Source organism: Biomphalaria glabrata, chromosome 16 (assembly GCF_947242115.1).
Source record: "Biomphalaria glabrata chromosome 16, xgBioGlab47.1, whole genome shotgun sequence".
Classification (NCBI taxonomy): Eukaryota; Metazoa; Mollusca; class Gastropoda; family Planorbidae; genus Biomphalaria; species Biomphalaria glabrata.
In genome coordinates this window covers 8,543,208-8,567,649 of record NC_074726.1, presented here as the reverse complement: position 1 = coordinate 8,567,649, position 24,442 = coordinate 8,543,208, and the positions used below count along the sequence as shown (strand labels likewise).

General features: G+C 32.9%; 1 protein-coding gene across 5 annotated transcripts in view; it reads left to right on the top strand.

Annotated features, from left to right (window-relative positions):
• Window positions 1-24,442, top strand: part of LOC106071910 (1-phosphatidylinositol 3-phosphate 5-kinase-like) — a 58,101-nt gene that overhangs the window by 2,493 nt on the left and 31,166 nt on the right. For all 5 annotated transcript variants that reach the window (XM_056013832.1, XM_056013833.1, XM_056013834.1 and 2 more), the window contains 23 exons: window positions 4,549-4,694; window positions 5,879-6,091; window positions 6,698-6,816; window positions 7,029-7,218; window positions 7,407-7,605; window positions 8,143-8,269; window positions 10,379-10,536; window positions 11,309-11,420; window positions 12,156-12,276; window positions 12,410-12,547; window positions 13,031-13,114; window positions 13,724-13,835; window positions 14,181-14,283; window positions 14,569-14,646; window positions 15,701-15,880; window positions 17,314-17,454; window positions 18,272-18,398; window positions 18,563-18,657; window positions 19,508-19,671; window positions 19,962-21,378; window positions 22,956-23,102; window positions 23,578-23,678; window positions 24,222-24,293. In XM_056013832.1, coding sequence (XP_055869807.1) covers window positions 4,550-4,694; window positions 5,879-6,091; window positions 6,698-6,816; window positions 7,029-7,218; window positions 7,407-7,605; window positions 8,143-8,269; window positions 10,379-10,536; window positions 11,309-11,420; window positions 12,156-12,276; window positions 12,410-12,547; window positions 13,031-13,114; window positions 13,724-13,835; window positions 14,181-14,283; window positions 14,569-14,646; window positions 15,701-15,880; window positions 17,314-17,454; window positions 18,272-18,398; window positions 18,563-18,657; window positions 19,508-19,671; window positions 19,962-21,378; window positions 22,956-23,102; window positions 23,578-23,678; window positions 24,222-24,293 — 4,343 coding nt within the window. In that variant the 5' untranslated portion in view covers window position 4,549. The remainder of the gene's footprint in view (window positions 1-4,548; window positions 4,695-5,878; window positions 6,092-6,697; window positions 6,817-7,028; window positions 7,219-7,406; window positions 7,606-8,142; window positions 8,270-10,378; window positions 10,537-11,308; window positions 11,421-12,155; window positions 12,277-12,409; window positions 12,548-13,030; window positions 13,115-13,723; window positions 13,836-14,180; window positions 14,284-14,568; window positions 14,647-15,700; window positions 15,881-17,313; window positions 17,455-18,271; window positions 18,399-18,562; window positions 18,658-19,507; window positions 19,672-19,961; window positions 21,379-22,955; window positions 23,103-23,577; window positions 23,679-24,221; window positions 24,294-24,442) is intronic.

The window sequence follows — 24,442 nt, the reverse complement described above, 5'->3', positions numbered from 1 at the left end:
TAACCAACAGACCTGGATTAGTAGTTGATTATGATATTATCCCTGGTCTATCAGACCATGAGATCATAAAAATACACAGTCAGATAAAAGCAGTAGCCAATACAAAACCCAAAAGAAAAATCTTACTCTGGAATAAATGTAACCTAACACAACTACACCAAGCTGCATTAAACTTTCAACAAACATTCTTATTAGAAAAAGACATTAACCAACCAGTCGATGACCTCTGGAATTTCATTAAAAACCATCTTAAAAGCATTATAGAAAATCATATACCAACTAAATACACATCAAACAAAGTAAATAAATGCTGGTTTAATAATAGACTAAAGAAGCTTTGTAAACAGAAGGAAAACCTATATAGAAAATTTAAAGAAACTAATGCAGAAAGAGTTTACAAAAAGTATATAAAAATTAAACACTTAACCCAAAAAGTAAGCAGACAGCTGCAGAGTGAATACATAAACAATGTAATATCTAAAGACAACAACAAAAACCTATGGTCATACATTAAGTCTAAGAAAATGGAAACAACAGGCGTAGCGCCATTAAAAGATGAACATAACATAATACATAATGATAATGAAACTAAAGCAAACATTCTAAACAAATACTTTGCATCAGCATTCTCAGCCCCAGGAGACAAAGACATATTACTGAATTTGAACCAAGTAGACAACATAGAAGATATAGTAGTACAAGAAAATGGAATTCAAAAACTATTAGCCAACACCAAACCAAATAAAGCTTCTGGACCTGATGGTATTCCAGCTAGATTACTCAAAGAACTAAGTAATGAACTAGCCCCAGTGTTCAAAATACTCTTTCAGGCTTCACTTAACCAGGGCAGAGTACCAAAGGACTGGAAAGAAGCTAATGTCACCCCCCTATTTAAAAAAGGAGAAAAATCTGACCCAGGAAACTACAGGCCAGTATCACTTACCAGCATCACATGTAAAATCCTAGAACACATAATATGTAGCAACATCATAAACCACTTAGACAAACATAATGTCCTCACACCATACCAACATGGCTTTAGGAAATATAGATCATGTGAAACACAACTAATAGGACTAATTGATGATTTTTCAAAAGGTTTAGATAATAGTGAACAAATAGATGCTATCTTACTAGATTTTTCTAAGGCTTTTGACAAAGTTCACCACCATAGTTTGCTTAAAAAATTAAAATATTTCGGCATTAATGGTCCACTGCATCAGTGGATTAAAGACTTTCTGATAGGGAGAGAACAAACTGTAATAATAAATGGCTCTAAATCAACACCGATAACAGTAAACTCAGGTGTACCTCAAGGAACAGTATTGGGTCCACTACTATTTTTAATTTACATAAATGATTTACCAAATTGCATTACTTCAGGAACAAAAGTCAGATTATTTGCAGACGATTGCATAATATATAGAACAATAAAAACAACACAAGACACAGATATTTTACAAAGAGAATTAGATGAATTACAGAAATGGGAATCAAATTGGAGCATGTCTTTCCACCCAGAAAAATGTCAGTTGTTAAGAGTAACAAAAAAACTAAAACAAATTAATTCCACTTATCTTATTCATGGCAAACCAGTAACACAGACTAAAAACGCAAAATACCTAGGTGTTATAATAAATGAAAAACTGTCATGGAATCCACATATTGATGAAACTACAAAAAAATCAAACAAAGCATTAGGATTTATTAAAAGAAATTTCTATAAATCAAATAAGAACATAAAACTAAAATGTTATTTAACCTTGGTTAGGCCAATAATAGAATATGCATCCTCTGTTTGGGACCCCTCAACTCAAGAAAACATTAAGAAACTAGAACAGACACAAAATAGAGCAGTGCGATTCATAACAAACGAATATTCACATTTGACTAGAGTAACACCTTTAGTAAAATCACTAAATTTAGAAAGCCTTCAGGACAGAAGGCTCAAAAGTAAAGTAGCAATAATACATAAAACACTGAACCATAATCTTCAAATACAAAAACAAAATTTAATAAAATACTCTGAAAGACACAAAGATAAAGGCACATTCCTCGTCCCATATGCTAGGACAAATTTGTACAAATACTCCTTCTTCCCTAGTGCTATTAGAGCATGGAATGGGTTGCCTGAGCTAGCCAGGAAAACCAGTGACTTGGCAGAATTTAAGTCATTGGTTAATATGCATGACTAAATGCATGACGCGTAGGACGTAATCATCTTCTTTTTTGAAGTAACGTCTGTATTATATAAGATAAGAAGATACTTCTACTCTTCTAGATGAATTTGAATCATGTACTAGATCTATATTCTAGATCTAGATTCTTTACTATAAGTTATTTAATTATAAGTAAGTTACAAATACTTGAAAGTCTATTATATTAGTTTACTTTGATACATGTCTATAATAAACATCTATATAGACTCTAGATTAGTCTAGATCTATATATCTAAATTTCATCTTGATCTAGAATTATCTAGAATCTGTCTACTGTACAGTGTACACTTTAGTACTTTAAATATTTATTCTTTAGATTTATACTATCTATACAATATATTTATATATATTATTATACTCAAAGGTGGCAAGTCAGTCTAGTGAAAGTTCAAAATAGATGATGTAGATTAGAAATAAGAACTAGCACCAGTGTTCAAGATACTTTTTCAGGCATCACAAAATCAGAGTAGAGTACAGAGGGACTGGAACGAAGCTAGTAGTGTGATTCCATTTATAAAAGGAGATTTAAATCTAATCCATGAAGCTACAGACCAGTATCACTCACCATCATCACATGTACTTGATACTAAACACATAATATGTATCAACATTATAAAAAAAACTTATATTATTGTATAAATGTCTCCCAATAAACGCCAACAATATTAATCTCAGGTGTATATCAAGGAGCAATCTTAAGCCCACTACTGTTTTTAAGTTACATTAGTTACCTACCTAATTGCATTATTTAGTTCAGGAACAATTTATTTACAGATGATTGCATAAAATAAAGAAAAATAAAAACAACAGTAGATACTAAAATTCACACAAAGAGAATTAGATCAATTATAGAAATGGGAATCACCCAGAAAAATGCCAGTTATTAAGAGTACTTAAGTAGCAAAAGAAAACTAAAATAAATAAAACTACCTTGTTTTTTTTTTACAATGCTTATATCATATATCTATGTATCCTTAATTTGATAGTTATTGTGGAACTTCAAAAGGGATAACTGTGCCTGCTCCATTTCTTTATAGCGCTGACACATTTAGTTTCATTTTCCTCTGAAAGAGTTCTACCTTTAGATTAGGTTCAAATCCACTGTCTAAATGATATCAATTTGTATTTTTTTTTACCCTTAAAAAAAAGGATCATTTGTCTAAGCTTAAGGAGATTTTAAAAATTAATTTAATTCCCATGATGCATCAGTCAAACACAACCTTCCTATTAGATATTTTATATGTCTTTCAAAAAGGCAGGGAAATGTGTTATTCACTTCCTTTGATGTCCGCCGAACCAGATTAAATAAATAAGATGTGGGCAAGGATATTTAGGCCTTCTATTGGACGTCAGTCTTAAGCAGAGAAGAGAATAATCATAGGAATATTGAATAAAAGACTTGTGCCTTAATATTGCGAGTTTACAGTCCTTCCTATCATGGTCCCAAAGATGTAAAGGAATATAGACTTAGTGTAATGAATTCAAGATCAAAGCACTATTTAAAATAAATGTCTTGTATTTGATTGAAAGGTGTTTTAAATTTTACCTTTATATTCATAGTCATTTTGATTGAAAACAATTATATATAAGGCTTCTTCTTCTTTTTGTTCTCATATGTATGTAAGGTAAAAAGAGAATTACAAAAAAAAAATTATTATCAAACACAAAATACAATTGATTTAGACCAATGCAAATGTGAAACTAATGTTTTATGGAAGAAAATAATGTCATATCCATGTTTTGCATAGATAGATCTAGTTATTTCCTGTCCATAAGCAATCTTTTACCTTTATCAAACTATTAACAAGACATAGCTTTGTATGTAGGTATTTTTGAAAATATTGTTTTACATTTAGGGCACATACTATTAAGCTTAAAGTTTTTAAAGCAAATATTAAATAAATGTTACAATCAAACTCATCATTTCTAGGGCAGCAGAAGGCTTTAAAATGATAGTTTAAACTAATTTAATCATAGCTTAAGTGAAATAGTCATTTTATAAATGTATTTTATGAGACATTAAAATGTGGTTTAAACTATGAATTTATGTATGTATGTGAACCTCACTTATATCACATTCTTTTGTACATTTAATTCTTTACACTCTTACATACAATATGTCCCTTTCAGTGAACCATGATTCTTCCCTTTAAAAGAATTTATTGGCCAGACTTTTAGTTAAACTTGAAATCTTAAATTTTGTTAGTGAAATTTAAATTTTATAAACTTTGGGAAATTAGTAGAAATCATTAAAAAAAAGTATGTATATATTGAATAAAAGATAAAAAAAAAAAATACAGTGTCCTTGACACAAACTTATATTTCATAGAATGGCATCAAGTGTGGGAAATAGCACGCCCAGTACCAAAAAGAGAAAACTGTGGGAGGAGTCCCCCAATACCTTCACAGAGTTTGGAGCTCTGAGTTCTGATGTGAAATCTGGAGGTTTTTTCTCACGATTCTGGAAGAAAAAAGGTATTTACATTTTTTTTTATCTTGTGTTGTTTGTTATTATAAAGACACTCTTTAAAAAATAAAATGTTATATTTTTTTTTGTCGATTAATTCTTTTTCTTCATATGCTGGCACTGATTTTCGATAATTTTCATATTAAGTTGTTCAAAAAGGGCTCATTTATATTAAAATTTGTGGTGGATAATGCCTAGGAATTATGCTACGATTAAGTTTTAAATGTTTTCCTAAAAGTATAAGAATAATTTGAAGAAATCCTAATCATTTTATAGAAGTATTAAAAAAACAAAAACTTTACATTAAAATTAGACAACATAATGTATTTAATGAGATTAAACAAATATCTTTTAGCTTATAAAAATGTCTTTAACTCTTTCTCTCCGTTTTTATTTTTCCACCTTTTTGAAGGAATTCTTCATTTTGCTCACTACTATTTCACTACCCTGTTATGATTAAGCTTCAATAGTTTTGTTGTTTGTTAGAAAATTTTGTATTTGGTAGAGAATTAAAGGGAAATGCATGCTCTTTTTATATAACACAAAGTCAGGGTTATAAAATTAAACATTAATTTATTTTAATGACGTCAAATCAACAATGATATTGTAGATTAGGAGAGAAAGGTTTAACTCTTTATTAATTAATTGAAGTAAGTAAAATTTCCCTTTCAGACTATAGGGAAGATGATGTTGAGGTCATATGTTTCTTTGGCCAATTGTTAACGAGCAGGGTGTCAAGTGGCCAGCGCAATGACCAACCGCCTTTACTTTCCCCAACTAAAATCAGATACCCATTAGAGTTGGGTGGACTCAGTGGTGCCCTTAAAGAAATTCAAAATCCCAGTTTTCACCGAGATTCAAACCCAGGACCCTAGGTTAGGAAGGCAAGCGCTTAATCACACTGGCCCTCCTCTCCCCCCCCCTCCCTTCCCAATTAACTAGTTGAAAGTAATTGGGGGGTGAGTGGATCAACCAAGAACCAGACACAATAAATACAACTGTTTCTACTAGCTGGGCACCTAGACATTTACTAGTTGATAAAGCTAGTTATTTAGGTCTGAACATTAGCTACATATGAAATAAAAAGAAATATTTGGAACATCACATTAAGTTTAGAACATTGTGGAAAATGAATTGCAGAAATCACAAATTGTTTTGAGTGAATGGTGTATTTTTCCTTCCATATTTGAAGATACTGATGACCAAGTCCAGTCAAACCCTCCAGCATCGTTAAGTGAAGATGATTCAGTCAGCATCTCCAGTCAGGTGTCAGATAAAGGTCAAGGTGTTTCAGTTGTTGATGGCAAGGTTGAGAAAAGCTCACCTGTGGCAAGATTGCCGAGGGGCAACAGTAAAGCCAACATGATTGCTGATGGAGACACTGTCAGTATAGTCTCGGCTCCTGGTTAGTGGTTATTTATCTGCATTTTTTTGAAAATGTTATAATTTTGTAAATCATAGTGAAAGAAAAAATAAAAAGTTTAAAAAATCAACATATTGAAATGATGGGAAATATAACTTTCTGCAAAATTGTTCTGAAAATTATTTTCAGATTAAAATATAACTTTCCTTAGACTAAGAAAACTAAAAAACTTTCATAATGAGTTAACAAATAAAAACAATTTTAGCATTTTATAGTAACATCACATTAATTAGAAATGGTTAACATAACAGTCTCATTGATTTAAACAGTAAAACTCTTCAAGTGTCTATTTAAAAAGTATTAGTGCACATCAAACATAGATAATTATAATGAATCTTTTACTAAGTATGTTCAAGCAGACAACTCTTTTATAAAATTTTTTTGGTTACATGATGCTAGTAATTTTAAGTACTCCATTTTAGTTGTTTTTTTTCCCGATTAAAAATGTTTTAGAGAAACTACTTTAAAAAAATGTACTAAAAAAAACAAAAAACACATCATTTTTAAACAAATTGTTAGTTTTAACATATTTAAAATGAATGTAAACAATTAATGTTTTTTGTTTTTTATTAAACACTGTTGCCACAGCCAAGCTGGATCAGTCAGATGAAGTGCTGGAGAGTCAGGTGGTGGAGAATCACATCCAGCATCGCACCTTGTCTAGTGTCTTGAGTCGCCTAGGCAGTATTATTGATCAAAGGAGCACTGTTAGTATCATTCTCTAAACTAAGTTTAGTTGAATTAAAAAAATGTTGAATTAAATACAAGGCAAAGTCTGTTTTTATACCAAAGTGTAAAAGTACATAATAGTTCTATGTTATTTTTCTCAGCCACAGAAGCTACTGAACTGAGTCCCAAAGACTTATTGTACTCCTAAAGGGTAATTACATTTTTACTTTTGTTTGTCTTATTCACACAGACTCCCCAGACCTACAAAGACAGTGACTTCAAGCAATACTGGATGCCTGACAGTAGCTGCCGAGAGTGCTATGACTGTGGGGACAAGTTCACAATGTTCCTGCGCCGCCACCACTGCCGAATCTGTGGCCTGATATTCTGCAGCAAGTGTTGTAACCAGGAGTTGCCAGGGAAAATTATTGGCTATAAAGGTTAAGCAATATTGACTTATACTGACTAGCATAAAGAATGTTAACTTATAGAAATGTTATCATAGCCTTGGTTGGCAGCCAGTCTAGGTAATGGAGAAATGTAACAATGAAATGGTAAAAATCTGTTGTAACATTATGCAAGTTTGATCATTATTATTGATCCTAATATTATTTGTTTTATTTCTCAGGGGGGATTAGAGTCTGCACTTACTGCTGTCGTGTTGTTCAAACTTACGCTCAGCAGTCTGCCTCTACAGGAGATTTCCGTGCCCTTGACCTAAGGGCCATATCCCGGTTGTACAGCGAGTCACAGAACTATGACTTTGGCAACAGATCTCTTTCACCTAGGGTCACTTCCTGCATGGATGATCTGGCAACACCTTTAAGGTTGGTTTAACTGTTTAAACACACACACTGTCAACTACCTACGTTGGCACCATACATAGAGATGCTTAGTACTTCACACTTAAGCATGCTACACTTCTGTTGAAAAATGTTGTATTCTTAAGAATTGTGTACATGTATTTGTCAAAACATTAGCTATACAGGGAGATACCTTGTACATCTCTAAAGTATTCCTTTTTCATGACTTTGACTTTTTATTCCTAACACTACCTTTTAAGTCCATGAATAGTAGATATTACAACATACTGTTATTTATTTGTATATATTGGAATTTGTTCTTTTTTTTTTTGCATTTGAATGTTAAACTTTTTGTTGTTACTGTTGAAATAGCATATCTTCATGTAAAATTAATGTTACGAACTAAATAGATCTTGAAAAAATTTTTTTTTGAAATTAGTAAAACTATTTGGTTAAATCTTATAGGATTTTATTGCTTCTAAGAAGGAATTTATGTTATTTAAAATAAAAGATAAGAAGAATTTATTTTACACTCTTTTTGCTTTTTGCATATTGTGTCAGGGGGGAGTCACTTCCAGATCTTCCAGGCCTTGCAGCACCGGACTTGACCACACCCTTTGATTTGACCCCACAGTCTGAGTTTTCTAGTCAGGAAAGCCTTTTGTTAGAGAGTAAGCTACTGATACAGGTGGGTAAATTATAGCATTTCTGCACATAAACAATAACGATTTAGAGATATCCCAAGAACAGAAGAATATTTACTGTATTACCACAGAGATGTTAAAATTTCCTTGGTGCTATATCAACCATCTACACCCATGCTATAGGAACCACTGCAGAAGATAATAATACAAATAATAATAATCTTTATTATCCATAGGAAATTTGTCTTACAATTTATGCATTACACCAAACAAAACATTATAACTATAGAAAACCAAAATGTACATTTACACCTGACTCACTCAAAATTTACATTTGAAACGTTTGTATCAGATAGTTGCATTATATTTAATGATTTTATTTAAAGATTTATTTTGTCTATTTGTCTTTGCTGTCGATCTCTTATATTTCTTTTTTGATGGTAAAATCACAAAATCCTGACCCAAAGGGTGATTCTTTATTTCTAAAATCTTTTTGATGAATGTCTTCCTCAAACAGCTGCCGCTGATAAGTTTTTGTTTTTTTTTGCCAATGACCTTACTAGCAGCATTTTATTAAGTTTATTTTTATTTTCAATGTTCAGATTTCCATATTAAGCGGTAATATTAAAACTAAAATACTGCTGACGTGAGCATGATAAAACATTGCCAAGGCCTTTTCGCTAACCTCAATTGAGGACATTTTCTAAGTAATCATAATCGTTACTGAATTTACAGTCAAAATTGCCATTATTAATTTCTGTTAATGAAAGCTGTATCCTCATTAACCAATAAATTCTAACAGTGATATGTAATTAACTATCTATTATTATATTCTACAAATCTTGAAGTTCTGAAATGGTTTTAAAAAAAAAAGCTTATTGACCTTCAAGTTTAAAAAAAAATACTCCAAAATACAAAGGTCTAAGTGTAACTTGAAAATAAAAACTTTGGTTGTGTTCTCACTGACAGTGTCATCACATGAAAAGGAAATAAACTTTGTCATTTCTACAAAATCTCAATTTAGGAGTCTTATAACATTAGTTCTTATCTTTTGTTTAGGTAGCTCATCCTTACTCTTTGAAACCAATTTATCATTATACTAGTAAAGCATCCCCTAGCGCTAAAGCACAAATATCACCACTTTAAAAGATTCAACTATAATCCCTTAGAACAACTACCATCACTTAAAGACCCTACTACCATCACTTAAAGACACAACTACCATCACTTAAAGACACAACTACCATCACTTAAAGACACAACTATGATCATTAGAATACACATTCAACTACTTAAAAACACAATTACCATCACTTGAAGATATAGCTATCATCACTTAAATGCAGACTCAAATACCATCACTTGAAGACACATTTACCATCTTTTGAAGACATAGGCCTACAATTGTTAGAATACACGCCTATGTACAATCACTTGAATACACAATTACCATCACTTGAATACACACTTAACTACCATCACTTGAATACACACTTAACTACCATCATTTGAAGACACAATTATCATCACTAGAAGACACAACTAGCATCACTAGAATACACACTTAACTACCATCATTTGAAGACACAATTATCATCACTAGAAGACACAACTAGCATCACTAGAATACTCACTTAACTACCATCATTTGAAAACACAGCTACCATCACTTGAAATACAAAAACCATCACTTGAAGGCACAAAAACCATCACTTCAAGACACAAGAACCATCACTTCAAGACACAGCTACTATCACTTGAAGACACAACTATAACACAACATAAAGTACATCTAAGCTTACTCTAGATTATCTAGATAAATGGATTGCCCTTATCTTCATGCATCAATATAGATTTAGCCAGGGTCAAAGTGTGACCGTATTTCAACAATAAGGTTACTATCTCTAGAGTTCAAAGACATTAACATTTAAATTATCTCTCTCTTTCTCTAAATCCCCACTGTCTAATCAGTACTTCTGGCCAACTGCACTAGTTAATCTTCAGTTATTTTGTCTTCAACAACTTTGATGTGAACATCAATGAGAGTTAGCTTGAAGAAATAGTTCAGACATTGAGTTTATTTACTTGTATGGCATTGAGTTTATTTACTTGTATGGCATTGAGCTTATCTACTTGTATGCTTTGTTCTGTAGGATTCTGTGCAGCTGCGAGAGCTGTGGAGACAAATCTGCGATGCCGAAGCAGGTGTGGAGATGCAAACGCTGAGGATACGTCTCCGGACTCACCAGAACTGCATTGTGGGCAAGGAGCTTGTGGACTGGTTGATTAAATATGACAAAGCCGCCACAAGGTGAGATGTACAATATGTAAAAAAAAACAACAAATGTTTCGGGTAGCATTACATAATTCTCAGACTTAATCTATTCAAATTAACCTATGTAGAATTAACATTACTATTAATTATTATTTTATTATTTAACTTTTATCTGTTAAGCTAATGTCAGTATGATAATAATAATATATCATTATTATCCTCAAGCAAATTTTCTTACAATTGTTTGGCATTACTCTTCATAAAACATACAACAATAGCAAAGGAAATATGTGTTCATACTAGGCTATGATTAAAAAGTCATCAATGTTTTTCACTGTATTATTAGTAGACTTTCTGTATTGTAAAATGTCAAGTGTTTGCCTAAGTATGGTTTGAAGTGCCTCTTAAAGTATGAATAGGTATCAACAACTTTTTTTGTTACAGATAAAACTGTTTGCTATTGTTAGTGTTTGCGGTTACAAGTTGAAGCAAAATCATTGGTTCCTGAACTTTGCTATTCACTGCAACCGTGATAAATTGAAATCTCTCCCCCCCCCCCCTCCCCGCCCATCCATTTTTCCATATTGAAATTAGTCCAATCTGTGATATAGTTTGTGCTAAAGTGTGTGTACAAATATTTATACGTGCTCAGATATCGATAGAAAGTCAGAACTAACAAATTATAACAAACTTTACGCTGGAAACCTTTGAATTATTTTTAGTCATTACACTTTTATTTTTGTGTGTGTTTTATGTTTACATTATTTTTTTCAAATCTTGAGCCATACTTTTTTTTTTTTTTTTTAAGGGACCAGGCAATAGCCATTGGACAAGCTTTACTCTATGCAGGTTATCTTGACCTTGTTGGCAATCAGCAGCATATGTTTAGAGATGATTTTACTTTGTACAGACATGGAGAGGTAAAGATCACCTTTTTCTGTTAGTGGATCTCAAACTTTTTTCTGTTAGTGGATCTCAAACTTTTTTCTGTTAGTGGATCTCAAACTTTTTAAAGCCTTAACCCCATTTGATATTATCATAGCCACTTGAAACCCAAAACAATCAGCAGGATTCTGCATAGAGTTAACACAAACATTTTTGTAACCAAAGTGGGGTCTTAACCAGAAGGAGGAAAGCTGCTTGTCTTGTTCCAAATCTGAACAATTTCTTTTAAACTGCTAACCATTTGTGATAGAATTGATAGTTGAACACACAAATTACATTTTAAAGGCTATATTCCCAGTTTAATTAACAAGGCTGGGATTGCCTAATTGCTTAGAAATTTGTTTGGCTTTAGTCAGTTGTTCTGAAATAATGTGAGTATTTAAGGTGTTAGCTTAGCTTGTATTCTTTTTTTGTTTTTACCACCATATGTGTTGATAATTTTTTTTCTAGTAGTAATAAATCCATTGTACAACCTTATGATGGTATAAAATAGGTTCTTTTTTGGAAATGTCTAGATTCCTTCATAGTTAATGCTTTTCTTTCCAACTTAAGTTAAAGTTTCAATATGATAAATTAAGAAACCATGACAAAGTAAGACTAAAGCCAAAGTCTTCAATTTCCAAATGCCTTTTTTTCAATAGCCATGAAAGATTTTGACTTTTTATGATTTATTAATAATAAGAAAAAATTGTTTTTTTTTTCAACACCAGGCAGCTTCTACATTTGAGATGAAGCGAGAGCCAGAAGCTATGCCAACCATTACTGAAGAGCTAGAGAAGAATGAACCTCTCTGGTTCCAGGAGATCAGCAAGTCCAATGGAGCAGAAGAAGGTTCGTAAGAATTACTCAGATTTGTTGAAAATTTAAAATCAAACAAACATAAGACTCTTAGTGTCCTTTAAAACAGTAATTTTGTTTTCAACATTTGTGAATATTTAATTCAGATTTCTGTTTTCCTTCACAGTGTCAATCCTTCCTGAAGATTTCAGTTTAAATGTAGATACAGACGGACACAAGAGTACCTCATCAGAATCTGACTCTAGGACAATATTTTATATCAATGAAAGTTCTCACAGTGGCAGCTTTTCAGAGATACCAAAATGTAATCAGCACAAAGACATTTAGTAAAATATGTTAGATTATTTTCTGTAGCAATAATACTAAATCAATTGTAATAGGTGGGAGGTGTGGTTGCTGAGTGGTAAAGTGCTTGGCATCTGAATTAAGGGGTATTTGGTTCAAATCCTGGTGAAGACTGGGATTTTTAATTTCGGGCGCCTCTGAGTCCCTCCAGCTCTACCTGACATTAGTTGGGTGAAAGTAAATACAGCTGGTCATTGTGCTGGCCACATGACCCCCTCATTAACCGTGGGCCACAGAAACAGATGACCTATGGGTCAAAAAGATCTGAAAGGGGTATTTTACTTTTACTTTAGTAGTAATAGGCGATGTGATGTTCTTTGTTAGCAAATTTAAGGTCGGTCTCATTTTCTGTTTACTGTGAAGTGGCCTTTGTGTATTTTTAATTGGATGGATTTCATTTACTTGTTGTTTTCTAATTAGCTTGTTTTATTGTTTTATCCAGTTTCAGCAATGAAGGACATTGCTGAGGAACCACTTCCAATAGTCGACACTTCAGTGCCTGGACCTTTAGAAGACTTTTTAAAAGGTAAGTAATGAGCTGTAACCTGTGTCACTTTGTTGAGACCATCCCACTTTTACAAGTCAATGTCTTTTTTTATATAAATAATTCTAAGTCTGTTATCTACTGTTTCATTAAGTTGAATTAATAAAAAAAATAAATTAAAATGGCAAGAACAAAATTCATGATTATCTTTTAAACTTAGTCTTGAGCTATATGGACTCTTGGGTAGAAATTTTTTTTTTTCAGCTCTTACACAAAGAATTGATTGCCACATAGAATTTTTAGAAAAACTTTTGGAACTATAATATATATTTCTTCTTCTTCGTTCTCATTTATGTATTGGAGGGTCTAGATGAGTAGTCCTATATCTGTGATGAACTCCACATTGGTTTCCAGATCTGGCAGTTCCCCATATATTTTTGTTATAATGGCGGTTTATATTTTTTTTAAATTTTAAATTACATTATCTTTTTTATAAGTTTAAAAATGTTCCTTTAAACAAGATTTTTTTTACTTTGTATAAATAGAATAGTTGTAAAATGTATTTAGTAAGATTGTAAATAATTTTGTTCATATTTCTTTTATAAAGCTGTTTGTTGACAAAATTACCTTCTTTTTTTGATTCCTCTACAGGAGACCTCAAAACTTCTATGGTCAGTACAGACTTAACATGTCCACATGGATGGCGGTCAGTTGATCAGCTGCGGGAAGAAAACGGAGAAAGACTTGCTTATGAGAGACTAAAGTATTATCCAATTTTATTTGGTTTAGTTATTGTTAAAGGGAAATTGTTAATCTTTATATTAGACTCTTTAAACACCTATGCACTTTCCTGGTCGTTTGTGCCTTAGAGACTTAAACAGTCTTAATATATTTGTTTTTTTTTTAATTAGTTCAGTAAACCATGTCGTACTTGAGTGGCTCTTTGTTTTTTAATATTTGTTTTGACCCTAGCTAATTTATATTGTGTTGGTGTGGGTGCTAGATAATTTTGAAATGTTGCTTGTGAGAAACGCTTTTTAATTTAAAAAAAAATGTTTTTGACAATTTTGTTACAAGTGATTGTTTATATCTTGTGTTGCTATTACAGAAAAGCTCACACTGAATTGTGGCATGTACTCACCAGGCAGCTGTTAAGTCAACATGGACTCCTGTTGGGCTGGGAGCCAGTCATTTCCACATCTATCACACAGGTATGACAGATTATGATGTAGGAAAGAAAGGGGGTGTTAGGACAAAAGGGGAGGGAGAACATAAGGCTGTGTTTTATCACTCAGACATTTGATTTATCATTCTTATTGCTTGAATTAAAAAAAAAATATTTCGTATAGTCAGATGCTAGAATAAAATTCTCATTTCTCTTTGAAAATATAAAAAAGCTTGGAGTTTAAATAATTCCTTTTGTTTTGTGGTGACGTCTTTACATTTTTATTTTACTTAACTATTAGTGTATATGCTTTTGATTTGTTATTCTTTAGGTCAGTCATTTTGTCAGGCCTGATGTCCGGCATGAAATGGACAACATGGATATTAGAAATTATGTCCACATTAAAAAGGTAAGTTTTCTCTGATATAATATGTTGTCTTTAGTTCACAGGTCTTGAATTAGGCTTCAGTTCAAGCAGCAATTTTATTGTTTTTTAGTTCTCAGGTCCCATGTTTTGCCTATAGAACATAATGTGTTAAATAATTGTATTTCATCTCGCAATGGACGAAATAAATGATTCAACTTGGAAATAATTTCTTTAAACAAAGCAGTAGCAAAACAGTATATTTCTTGAAAATAATTGGCAAAAGAAAATTCTAGATCAATATTTATAATCAATTAAAGGCAAACAATTATATTGTATTTGTGAATATATCGAATGTTTTAAACACTTTCTTCTCCTTAGCACTTCTATTTTGTCTATGGAGGGTTCAGATAAGTAGTCCGACATCTGAGATAAACTGTGGCTGTAGTGGAGCCAGTGTCTTGTTCTTGTTCAGGCCTTTCAACTAAGCATGCAGCTTTGTAGAATATGGTTGACTTTCTCTATTGACTGTACAAAGACTGATAACCACAGATAATCCCTATTTTAGTTTCCACAATTATTATGTCCGGTTCTGAGGTGAAGTATTTATTGTTGGTCGTGACAGCGTAGCGGTTTTCTTGAAATTCAGATGAGAGCTGGTCCATTTCTTGTTTTGTCTACTCCTGTTATCTTTATTTTTTCTTGTTAGAGGAAGTAGAATTTTCTATTGTTTAATCTAGAACATTTTGAACTAAAACATTGTTGTTTTCATGGATGTTCGTATTATTTATGTTTGTGAACTTCATAATTGAGGTATAATCTCTCTTGCAGTTAGTAAACATGCTGATGGTGTGGATAGAGAGATTAATTAAAATCATTTGTTACAATAATACCACTAGTACTATGTTTATCCCTTTATTGGACATACATTATTTTACTTTGACTTATGTCTTGCTCATATTTGAGAAGAAAATTTTGCTTTAAGTTTTCAGAGTTGTTTATGTGTGTGGCTGACAGCCAATCCCTATGTATTTATATACTGTGGAAATTAAGCTTGTCATTTGTATTACAATATCTATATCAATAATGCATCTTCCAGGTGCCTGGAGGAAATAAGAACGACACCACCATGTTTCACGGAGTCATATTTACCAAGAATGTGGCTCATAAAAAAATGAGGACTAAAATTGTCAACCCTCTTATCTTGCTGCTACAAGGCACCATTGAGTTTCAGAGAGTGGAGAACAAGTTTTCTTCCCTGGAACCACAGATCTTACAAGTGAGTATGCAACCAAATACAACCTTGTTTTTTGAACATTATAGCCTGCCAGTGGTGGAGAAATTGATGTGTGGATCTTGAAATTTGTATCTTGCAGTAGATAAAATAAAAAATTATAAAAATTTAGTTTCGTTTATCTTATCTTATCTTATATAATACAGACGTTACTTCAAAAAAGAAGATGATTACGTCCTACGCGTCATGCATTTAGTCATGCATATTAACCAATGACTTAAATTCTGCCAAGTCACTGGTTTTCCTGGCTAGCTCAGGCAACCCATTCCATGCTCTAATAGCACTAGGGAAGAAGGAGTATTTGTACAAATTTGTCCTAGCATATGGGACGAGGAATGTGCCTTTATCTTTGTGTCTTTCAGAGTATTTTATTAAATTTTGTTTTTGTATTTGAAGATTATGGTTCAGTGTTTTATGTATTATAGCTACTTTACTTTTGAGCCTTCTGTCCTGAAGGCTTTCTAAATTTAGTGATTTTACTAAAGGTGTTACTCTAGTCAAATGTGAATATTCGTTTGTTATGAATCGCACTGCTCTATTTTGTGTCTGTTCTAGTTTCTTAATGTTTTCTTGAGTTGAGGGGTCCCAAACAGAGGATGCATATTCTATTATTGGCCTAACCAAGGTTAAATAACATTTTAGTTTTATGTTCTTATTTGATTTATAGAAATTTCTTTTAATAAATCCTAATGCTTTGTTCGATTTTTTGACATAAAATGGCTCACAAGATAGTTGATTTGAAGGACATCTTTTCGGTAGCTAACCAGTTTAGGATTTGAGGATTTTTTTAGAAAATGAAATCCTCTTTTAAAAGCCATAGACTAAAACTCAATGCTGTTCATAATAGATATATATTTTTATATAAAATTAAACAATGGCCTTTTTTTTTCTATAGCACATCTTTCATGCATACTCAGTGCTCTCTTGTTCAATTTCTTTCAATTTAGGGGAGGGGGGCATTTGGGGAAAGATTTCTTTGCTTTCTGCATCAGGATTTGAACTTGGACCTCTGGTAGTTTGGATTACAGCTGGGTGGATTCAATTACAGCTGGGTGGATTCGATTACAGCTGGGTGGATTCAATTACAGCTGGGTGGATTCAACGAACTTAAAATTCAAAATAAAAATACCAGCCAAACTCTTACTACTTTGCCACCAAATGTTACATAAACATAAACAAAAGCAAATGCTGTCAAGAAGTATAGATTTAATTATAGTTCCTATATGTTTGGGGTTTTTAAAATATAGTTGTTCAAAGCAAAAGAGAAAAAAAAAAAAGAATCAATTTTTTTATTAACCAATTTAATTATTTGAATAAAACTGTATTAACCTTCGAATTTTTTAAATGTGTGTTAAGTGATGTTGACAGTAAAATTCATATTACTACTGTCCACGCAATGGTCTGTACTTTTGTCGCAGGAGAGAGAGTTCATGAGAAACAGCGTGATGAAGATGATTGCCTACAGGCCCAACGTGGTGGTGGTGGAGAAGTCAGTCTCACGTCTGGCCCAGGAGCACCTGCTTGAAGCTGGCATCACCTTGTTGTACAATGTGAAACCTGTGAGTACTGTTGTTGTTCTATGTTACTTTTATCTTACTTAAGGTGTGCACTCTTGTGGCACTCTGATCTTTTGTCATTGGACTGTTAGCTCGGATCATGGTCGCAAGATGTATGTGGGCAAAACCTTGGTTCTATACTCTTGTAAGTCAAAGTCTTGTTGTATTTTCACAAGCCATTCAGTACTTTATCTTGTAAAATAAGGCTTTTTTATGCTTGGTAGCAATTTAGTACTACTGTTTCTATTCAACTATCCTTCGGAAAAATGAACTAAACCTTTCATTATGATCCTGTTTTATTTCTGGATTTTTAGTTGTTTTTTTGGTTTTTAACTTTTGTGTAGAATATTATCTAAAATAGAACACATTCTTAATTAAGTGGAAGAATTCAAACAAGGGTACACAGCTCTTTGCATCTTGGGGCCATAGAAATTCTTAATATATATGCAAAAAAAACAACAATGCAGATTATTATGATATATGAAAGTTATTCACTTCTACTCATATACTTGTTATTGTGAATTGCAAAATTAATTTTCATGAAATTCTTTTAAATTTATTCTACCCTCAAATTTTGAGCCAGCAAAGTGAATTTTCAGAAACGCTTGTTGTAGTTTCAGCTAGGCTTATGCATTTTGTTACATAAATAATTGTTGATTATAGATAAGAGTGTACATCAAATTTAACTTTTCACTAACATTGGGAAACTAAAATTTTCAAATAAAGAATAGCTTGATGGATTTTGATGGGCGTCTGCTCTTTGTAACTCTCCTTCTCTCAAGAATTAAATAGATGTGTGTTTTTTGTAACTCTCTTTCAGAGCGTGATGGAAAGACTTGCTAGGTTTACCCAGGCAGACATTGTGCCCTCAATTGATGGACTGGTCAAAAAGCCCAAAATGGGCTTTTGTCATGACTTTAGGGTCCAAACCTACAACCTTCCCAACAGTAAGTCAGGTCTAACCCTCCACCATCTTTATTCTTGTTTTAAGATTGTAAGAAATGTTGTTCCCTCTTTAATATCTTTATATTTAGCAGTTTTCATTTAAGTGTTGTTTTTCCTCATTGCATTTTTTTGCTTTCCACTTTGAAACTGTAATAATTTCCCCCAGAGGAGACAAAGACACTGGCAATATTTGATGGATGTGCCACACATCTGGGATGTACTATTGTATTGAGAGGAGGGGTGCTGGGAGAACTCAGGAGGGTAAGAACACAATTTTCTGAACTCTTCATCCAAATCTAGCTCTATTCAAAATATTTCCCTTATGAACAAGCCTTAAAACTCTTTTGTATTGAAGTTTGTGTGGTGAGAAACAATTTGCATAATAACTCATTCTTTCAAATTTGCTTGCCCTTATTGGTCATGCATTCTTTTTGATATGAATGAGTGAATTATTATGATCCAATGTATGCTTTTTTCTTCAAAAGTAGCATTTTCTTATCAAGTAACAGCAAGTTGACAATTAGTATGTATCTTGTGATGTCTTGGCTCAAACTAAGGCTCTGTCACGTCTGTAAGAAGAAAATATGAATAGAGATGCACAAGTTGAGATACTAAAAATAGGCTCTTTCTTTTCATTTGTCCAATGAGCATGTCACGAGTTGCCTGACTTATTGAAAAAACAAACAAACAATGATTTAGGACAGTTTAAATAATTAACAACTAAAAAGATAATGTTTATATTCTGTTAATTGTCTTTATATGATAAGAAAAGTCTGCTAGCATCTCTACAATGAAAATCCAAATGATGTTAAAATCATAGAAATTTATAGCATATGACAAGGGTGGCTTAGTGGTTAAGCACTTGGCTTCCAAATCGAGGGTCCTGGGTTCAAAACCTGGTGAAGACTTGAATTTTTATTTTCGGGATCTTTGGGCGCGTTTGAGTCCACCCAGTTCTGACATTAGATAGCAAAGGCGGTTGGCGGTTGTGTCTGGCCACATGACACCCTCATTAACCATGGCCACAGAAACAAATGGCCTTTACATCACCTGCCCTATAGATCCCAAGGCCTGAAAGCGGTACATTTTAATGTGTACACTGATTCTACAGGTGAAACACATCTTAAAGTTCATGACCTACACTGCCTACAACTCTCTTCTGGAACTGTGTTTCTGCATGGATGAGTTTGCCCTCCCACAACCTGGTGCTGATGAAATTGGTCAGCCTTTTGAAGGTTTGGAGAACTCTATGGAAAAAGCCATCAGTGACTCTTGGTAAATGTCCAAAATTTTAGTTTTTTTTTCTTCTTTTAGTGAGTTTAAATATAAGTATTGTTTTTTTTCCTTCTGTGAAATAATTAAAAAATAATTAATAATAATAAAAATTAATAAAATGTAATATACAAATGTTCCTTAAAGGTTCAATTATGTTCCTTAAAGGTTCAATTGTAAATTAAACGTGTACAAAGATTTCTCTTTGTTTATATTTCTCATTTTGGCCTCTGTATGTAATGTTCAGTTTAAAGAGTTATAGTTAAGATTTCAATTCACTTTTTTGTCTGTAGCCGTGGAACAGAAGAGTCTGTAGATGGCAGCAAATCACAGGACGACCAAGATGAAATAGAAGATCCTCACAACATGTGGATGGATGAATCTGACTCTGAGCTCGAGGAGCAGATGACAAGTTCTGGGGTAAACAATGTCAAGGATTCCAGCGGCAACAACACAGAGACCTCATCCATTGATGACAAATACAGGGAGGAGTGTTACCCTCACTCTGAAAACAAAGATATATTTAGCAATGAGTCGCTAAAGCGTGAAAGTGTCCATCAGGGAATTTCACAGGGTGGCAGTGAAGGGTTACATGAAGCTCAAAGTCTGCCAGTTCAACTCATCAATGGGGAGAGGGAAAGAGAAGCTGGGTCTGATTCTGGTAAGAGAGACATTAAAGCAATAGCAGAGCTCTGCTTAGATGTTACAGATGCGGAGCTCAACCTTCCGGATGAAGATTACTTTGGTAAAGACGGGGAACCCCATGTTTTAAAATCTGGTCATGTGAGAGAGAACACTTTCACAGCACACATGCTTTCTAGTCAAGAAAAAGTCAGACATTGTAGTGGTGTCTCGACTGCCTCTGTGGGACATTTGTCTGATACTATGTCAGGCCGTAGCACCCCTGACTATTTGAACTTTAATGATGGATTGTGGGATGGCTCCCCAAAAGTTGTGGCTAATATCTTATGCATCATTCCCAAATCTTCCATTCCTACTCGTCTGGGGATAAATGAGACGTCCCTCAACCACGAGCCATCCAACTCAAAACATGTTGATACAGAAGATCAGAAACAGAAAGGTTCCATCGATGTTTCTGATAACAATCATTGCAACCTATCATCAGTTAGCTCATCATCAGATATACAGTCCAGCGATGTCTCACAGGTAGATCATCGGACAACTAGAGAACAGGAAACCAATATGGAGACTGAGAACTCTACGCCTATAAACAAAGTGGCTGATGTTATTCAAGGCTTGCCTACACGTTCCACCACATCCCAGTTGACAGAGCTGACAGACTTTAGTGACCCCCTGCTGGGCTACCAAAACACCCAAGATGAATCCATTTTCCAGGCACCAAGTGCTCATAAGATTTCCTTGAAAGAGATCAAGCAGACCAGGTACAAGAGGTTTCGCAAGGCTCTGGACGGTGTCCATCTGTCCATCTCTCCTTACCACAAATACAATGTGCCTTTCATTGAGACAGACAAAGGGTCAAGGTGCTCTGTTAGAAAGTACCTGCCGGAAGATATTTTCTGGTCAAGCCTCTTTGACGGAGAAGCCGGACAGAGTTTGTCTAGATCATCCAAGTTTATTGATTCAGACCCATCTGCTAGATACCCTGCAAAGAACAACATTGAAATTGTGGAGCACCATGCCTTGATAACGTGTAAGCTGACGGAGCCAATCAGAGAGAATGAAACTCAGGTAGGTCACTTTCAATATTTCCCTGGCAGTTATATAGTAAATATAAGTCTTTGTGAGGAATGGTTGTGAGTAAAGAAAACAAATCACTTATTCTCATCTTTAAGCTAAAAAGGGTATTTATTTAATAACTAGCAGCCTTTCATTTCCTAAGTTGGAGTAGTCTTATGGTTCAGACCTTTATCATCATTGGAACCTTGTATCTAAATCTGGTTTTTCATTTTATCAATAAAGTCACAACTTTTTCCCTTAGCGTTTTGTTTATTGATTGGCGCTAACCTATGAGTGGGTAAACTATGACCTGCTGGCTGCTGACAGTCAAGTTCATTATATTTTTCTGAAATTTCATTTAGGCATTTGATTCAAAACCATGGTTTCTTCAGGTCTTTGTTACACTGTTGCTGTTTTTTTTTAATTTTGAAATTTTAACTATGTTGTTGCTGTTGTTTTTTTTAGTATCTTTTTCGGTTGGGAGTATTTGTATTATTTTTTTTTTTAAATAGAGCAAAGGTAGTAAAACTGTTTAAAGCTGCTCAATTGAATTTTCACCAAATAGTCATTAATGTATTGATGAATGCTGTAAAAAAAAAGAAAAAAAAAAGATTGATAATCAGGTGAAGAAAAAAAATGTTTGGATGTTTGAAAATATTAAGAAGCAACAGAATGTTTAACTTAGCCTACAACATAAGATGCTGCATAGCCTACAACATAAGATGCTGCATAGCCTACAACATAAGATGCTGCATAGCCTACAACACATGATGCTGCATAGCCTACAACATATGATGCTGCATGTGAAAAAGTCAGTTTGACACTGTGCAGCAAGAGAATGAAACTAAACACACATTTTTTGGTATGGCAATTTCATCAAGCACTGTTTGTAAGATGCAGGAAACTGTGTGTCCAGAACAGAAAATTTCTTTATACAATTAGATTCCACCCTAGAATTGGTAGAAGGCCAACATTCTTGTGACCTGAAGCAGGAATATAAGTCTGTTTTATCAAACTTTTTGTTTATCCTGAAGCAGCATTTTGACATTTCAAATAATTAGCTGCCAAACTTTTGTAACTACTAAAGAAGTCTAGATATTGAAAAGGGTGACTGCAATTTGAATATCATTAGAACCACAACCAGTTTAACTAAATTAGCTGCAGAGCTCAAGAACATCCAAAAGTTTGAACAATCACATTCTTAACATTATAATCATACTTTTGGATACAATTTCTTTCTTCTTAATAATTAGTATGACAGATCCTATTAAACTTTGGTTAAACTATTAAGCTATGATTTGTCAAGTAATATTACAAAATCAGTATCTCATTCTTTCAGTAAGTTGTAATGTTTTTGACATGATTGTGATATACATCGACCATGCTTGTTTTTTGTTTTTTTTTAATTATTATTATTAACTCATATTTGTATGGTCTGTGTCTAGGTCCCATTGTAAAAATAAAGATTTCAGTATTGCCCTCCATAAAAAAAAGGCTTACCCTTGCTCTTACCTAGTTATGCAGTTTTCGATTGATTTATAAATACTTTATTTCTTAACTATATTTTAATTATTCTGTTCTACTAACAGAAATTATTGGCTGACTTCCGTGCCAGAGGTGGACGTATCCATGTCCTGGAAGGACTGAGCAGCACTAAACAGATTCAGACTGAAGGAGGGTTAAAAAAAAGCGATGATACAGGTCTAGATTTCAATGGCTTGTTGTGGGAAAAAAAGGTATCTTAATTTCAGTAGTTGATTTCAGTTTTAAAATTGATTTGATTTAGTATGATTAAAAAATGTCATTCTCTCTTATCTATTGGTACTAAAAATAAAAGTAAGTAAGTAGTATTGGACAGATGATGTAAAAGTCATCAGTTTCTGTGGCTAACAGTTAACAAGGGTGTCCTGTGGCCAGCATTATGCCCTGCTGCCTTTACTCAATAATAATTTAAATAATTAAAACTATTAAGATGGAAATTAAAAGCTGCAATGAGAAGGCAACACATATCAAACCATGTTCCCTCCCATAACTTTGGCGATTTGTTTGATAAATGATCTTAAAAATAAAAGACAACATAAAACCCAGGTCAGTAAAGAGAAAAGATGATTGTCTACTAATAATTTGATGTTTGGAATGAGAGGATTGAGTTCGATTGTGAGAGAACATAGTTCTGTGTATCTATAATAACTATTCCTTGTATGTACTTAGATTGATTGTTTAGACCCAGTGAACCACCAGAAGTTGATGGTCCTGTTCAGCAGCTACTCTTACAAATCATCCAATCATCCTCAGCCGTGCGTGTATCCATGGTGAGTCAGCACAATATTATCTCACCTGCTTAACCCTAATTTCCAAAAAAGGGAAAACCCTGTATTTGCATACAAAATAAAATGATCTCAGTAATATAAACATTTCAAATGTGCCTTGATACTTTTAATTTGTGTCCTTTAGTTTACCATATTATTGAAATAAATTGTTATCCCAATCGTATGTCCCCAATATCATTTTAGGTTTTTTCTTCTTAATGACTAGCCTTTTATTTAATAAAGTTTATCAAAAAATGCTTGATAATGATAATATTAAAAAATGCTTGATAAAGATAATATTAAAAAATGCTTGATAACGATAATATTAAAAAATGCTTGATAATGATAATATTAAAAAATGCTTGATAATGATAATATTAAAAAATGCTTGATTATGATAATATTAAAAAATGCTTGATTATGATAATATTAAAAAATGCTTGATTATGATAATATTAAAAAATGCTTGATTATGATAATATTAAAAAATGCTTGATTATGATAATATTAAAAAAGGCTTGATCATGAAAATATTTTTTTTTTCAGGATAGTCACAATGGAGTTTTATGGTCGCAACGATATTACTCTTGGTGCCTTCTTAGAGAGATTCTGTTTCCGGTAGTTACTGTTTCTTGAGCAATTTTTCAGCAATTGACATAATTTGTTATTATTTCGTTATTTAATTGTAACCTTAAATTGGTGTATAAGTTATAAGTGGGGAAGAGTCTTTTGAAACCAAATACATTTTATTATTGTGGGGCATTCAG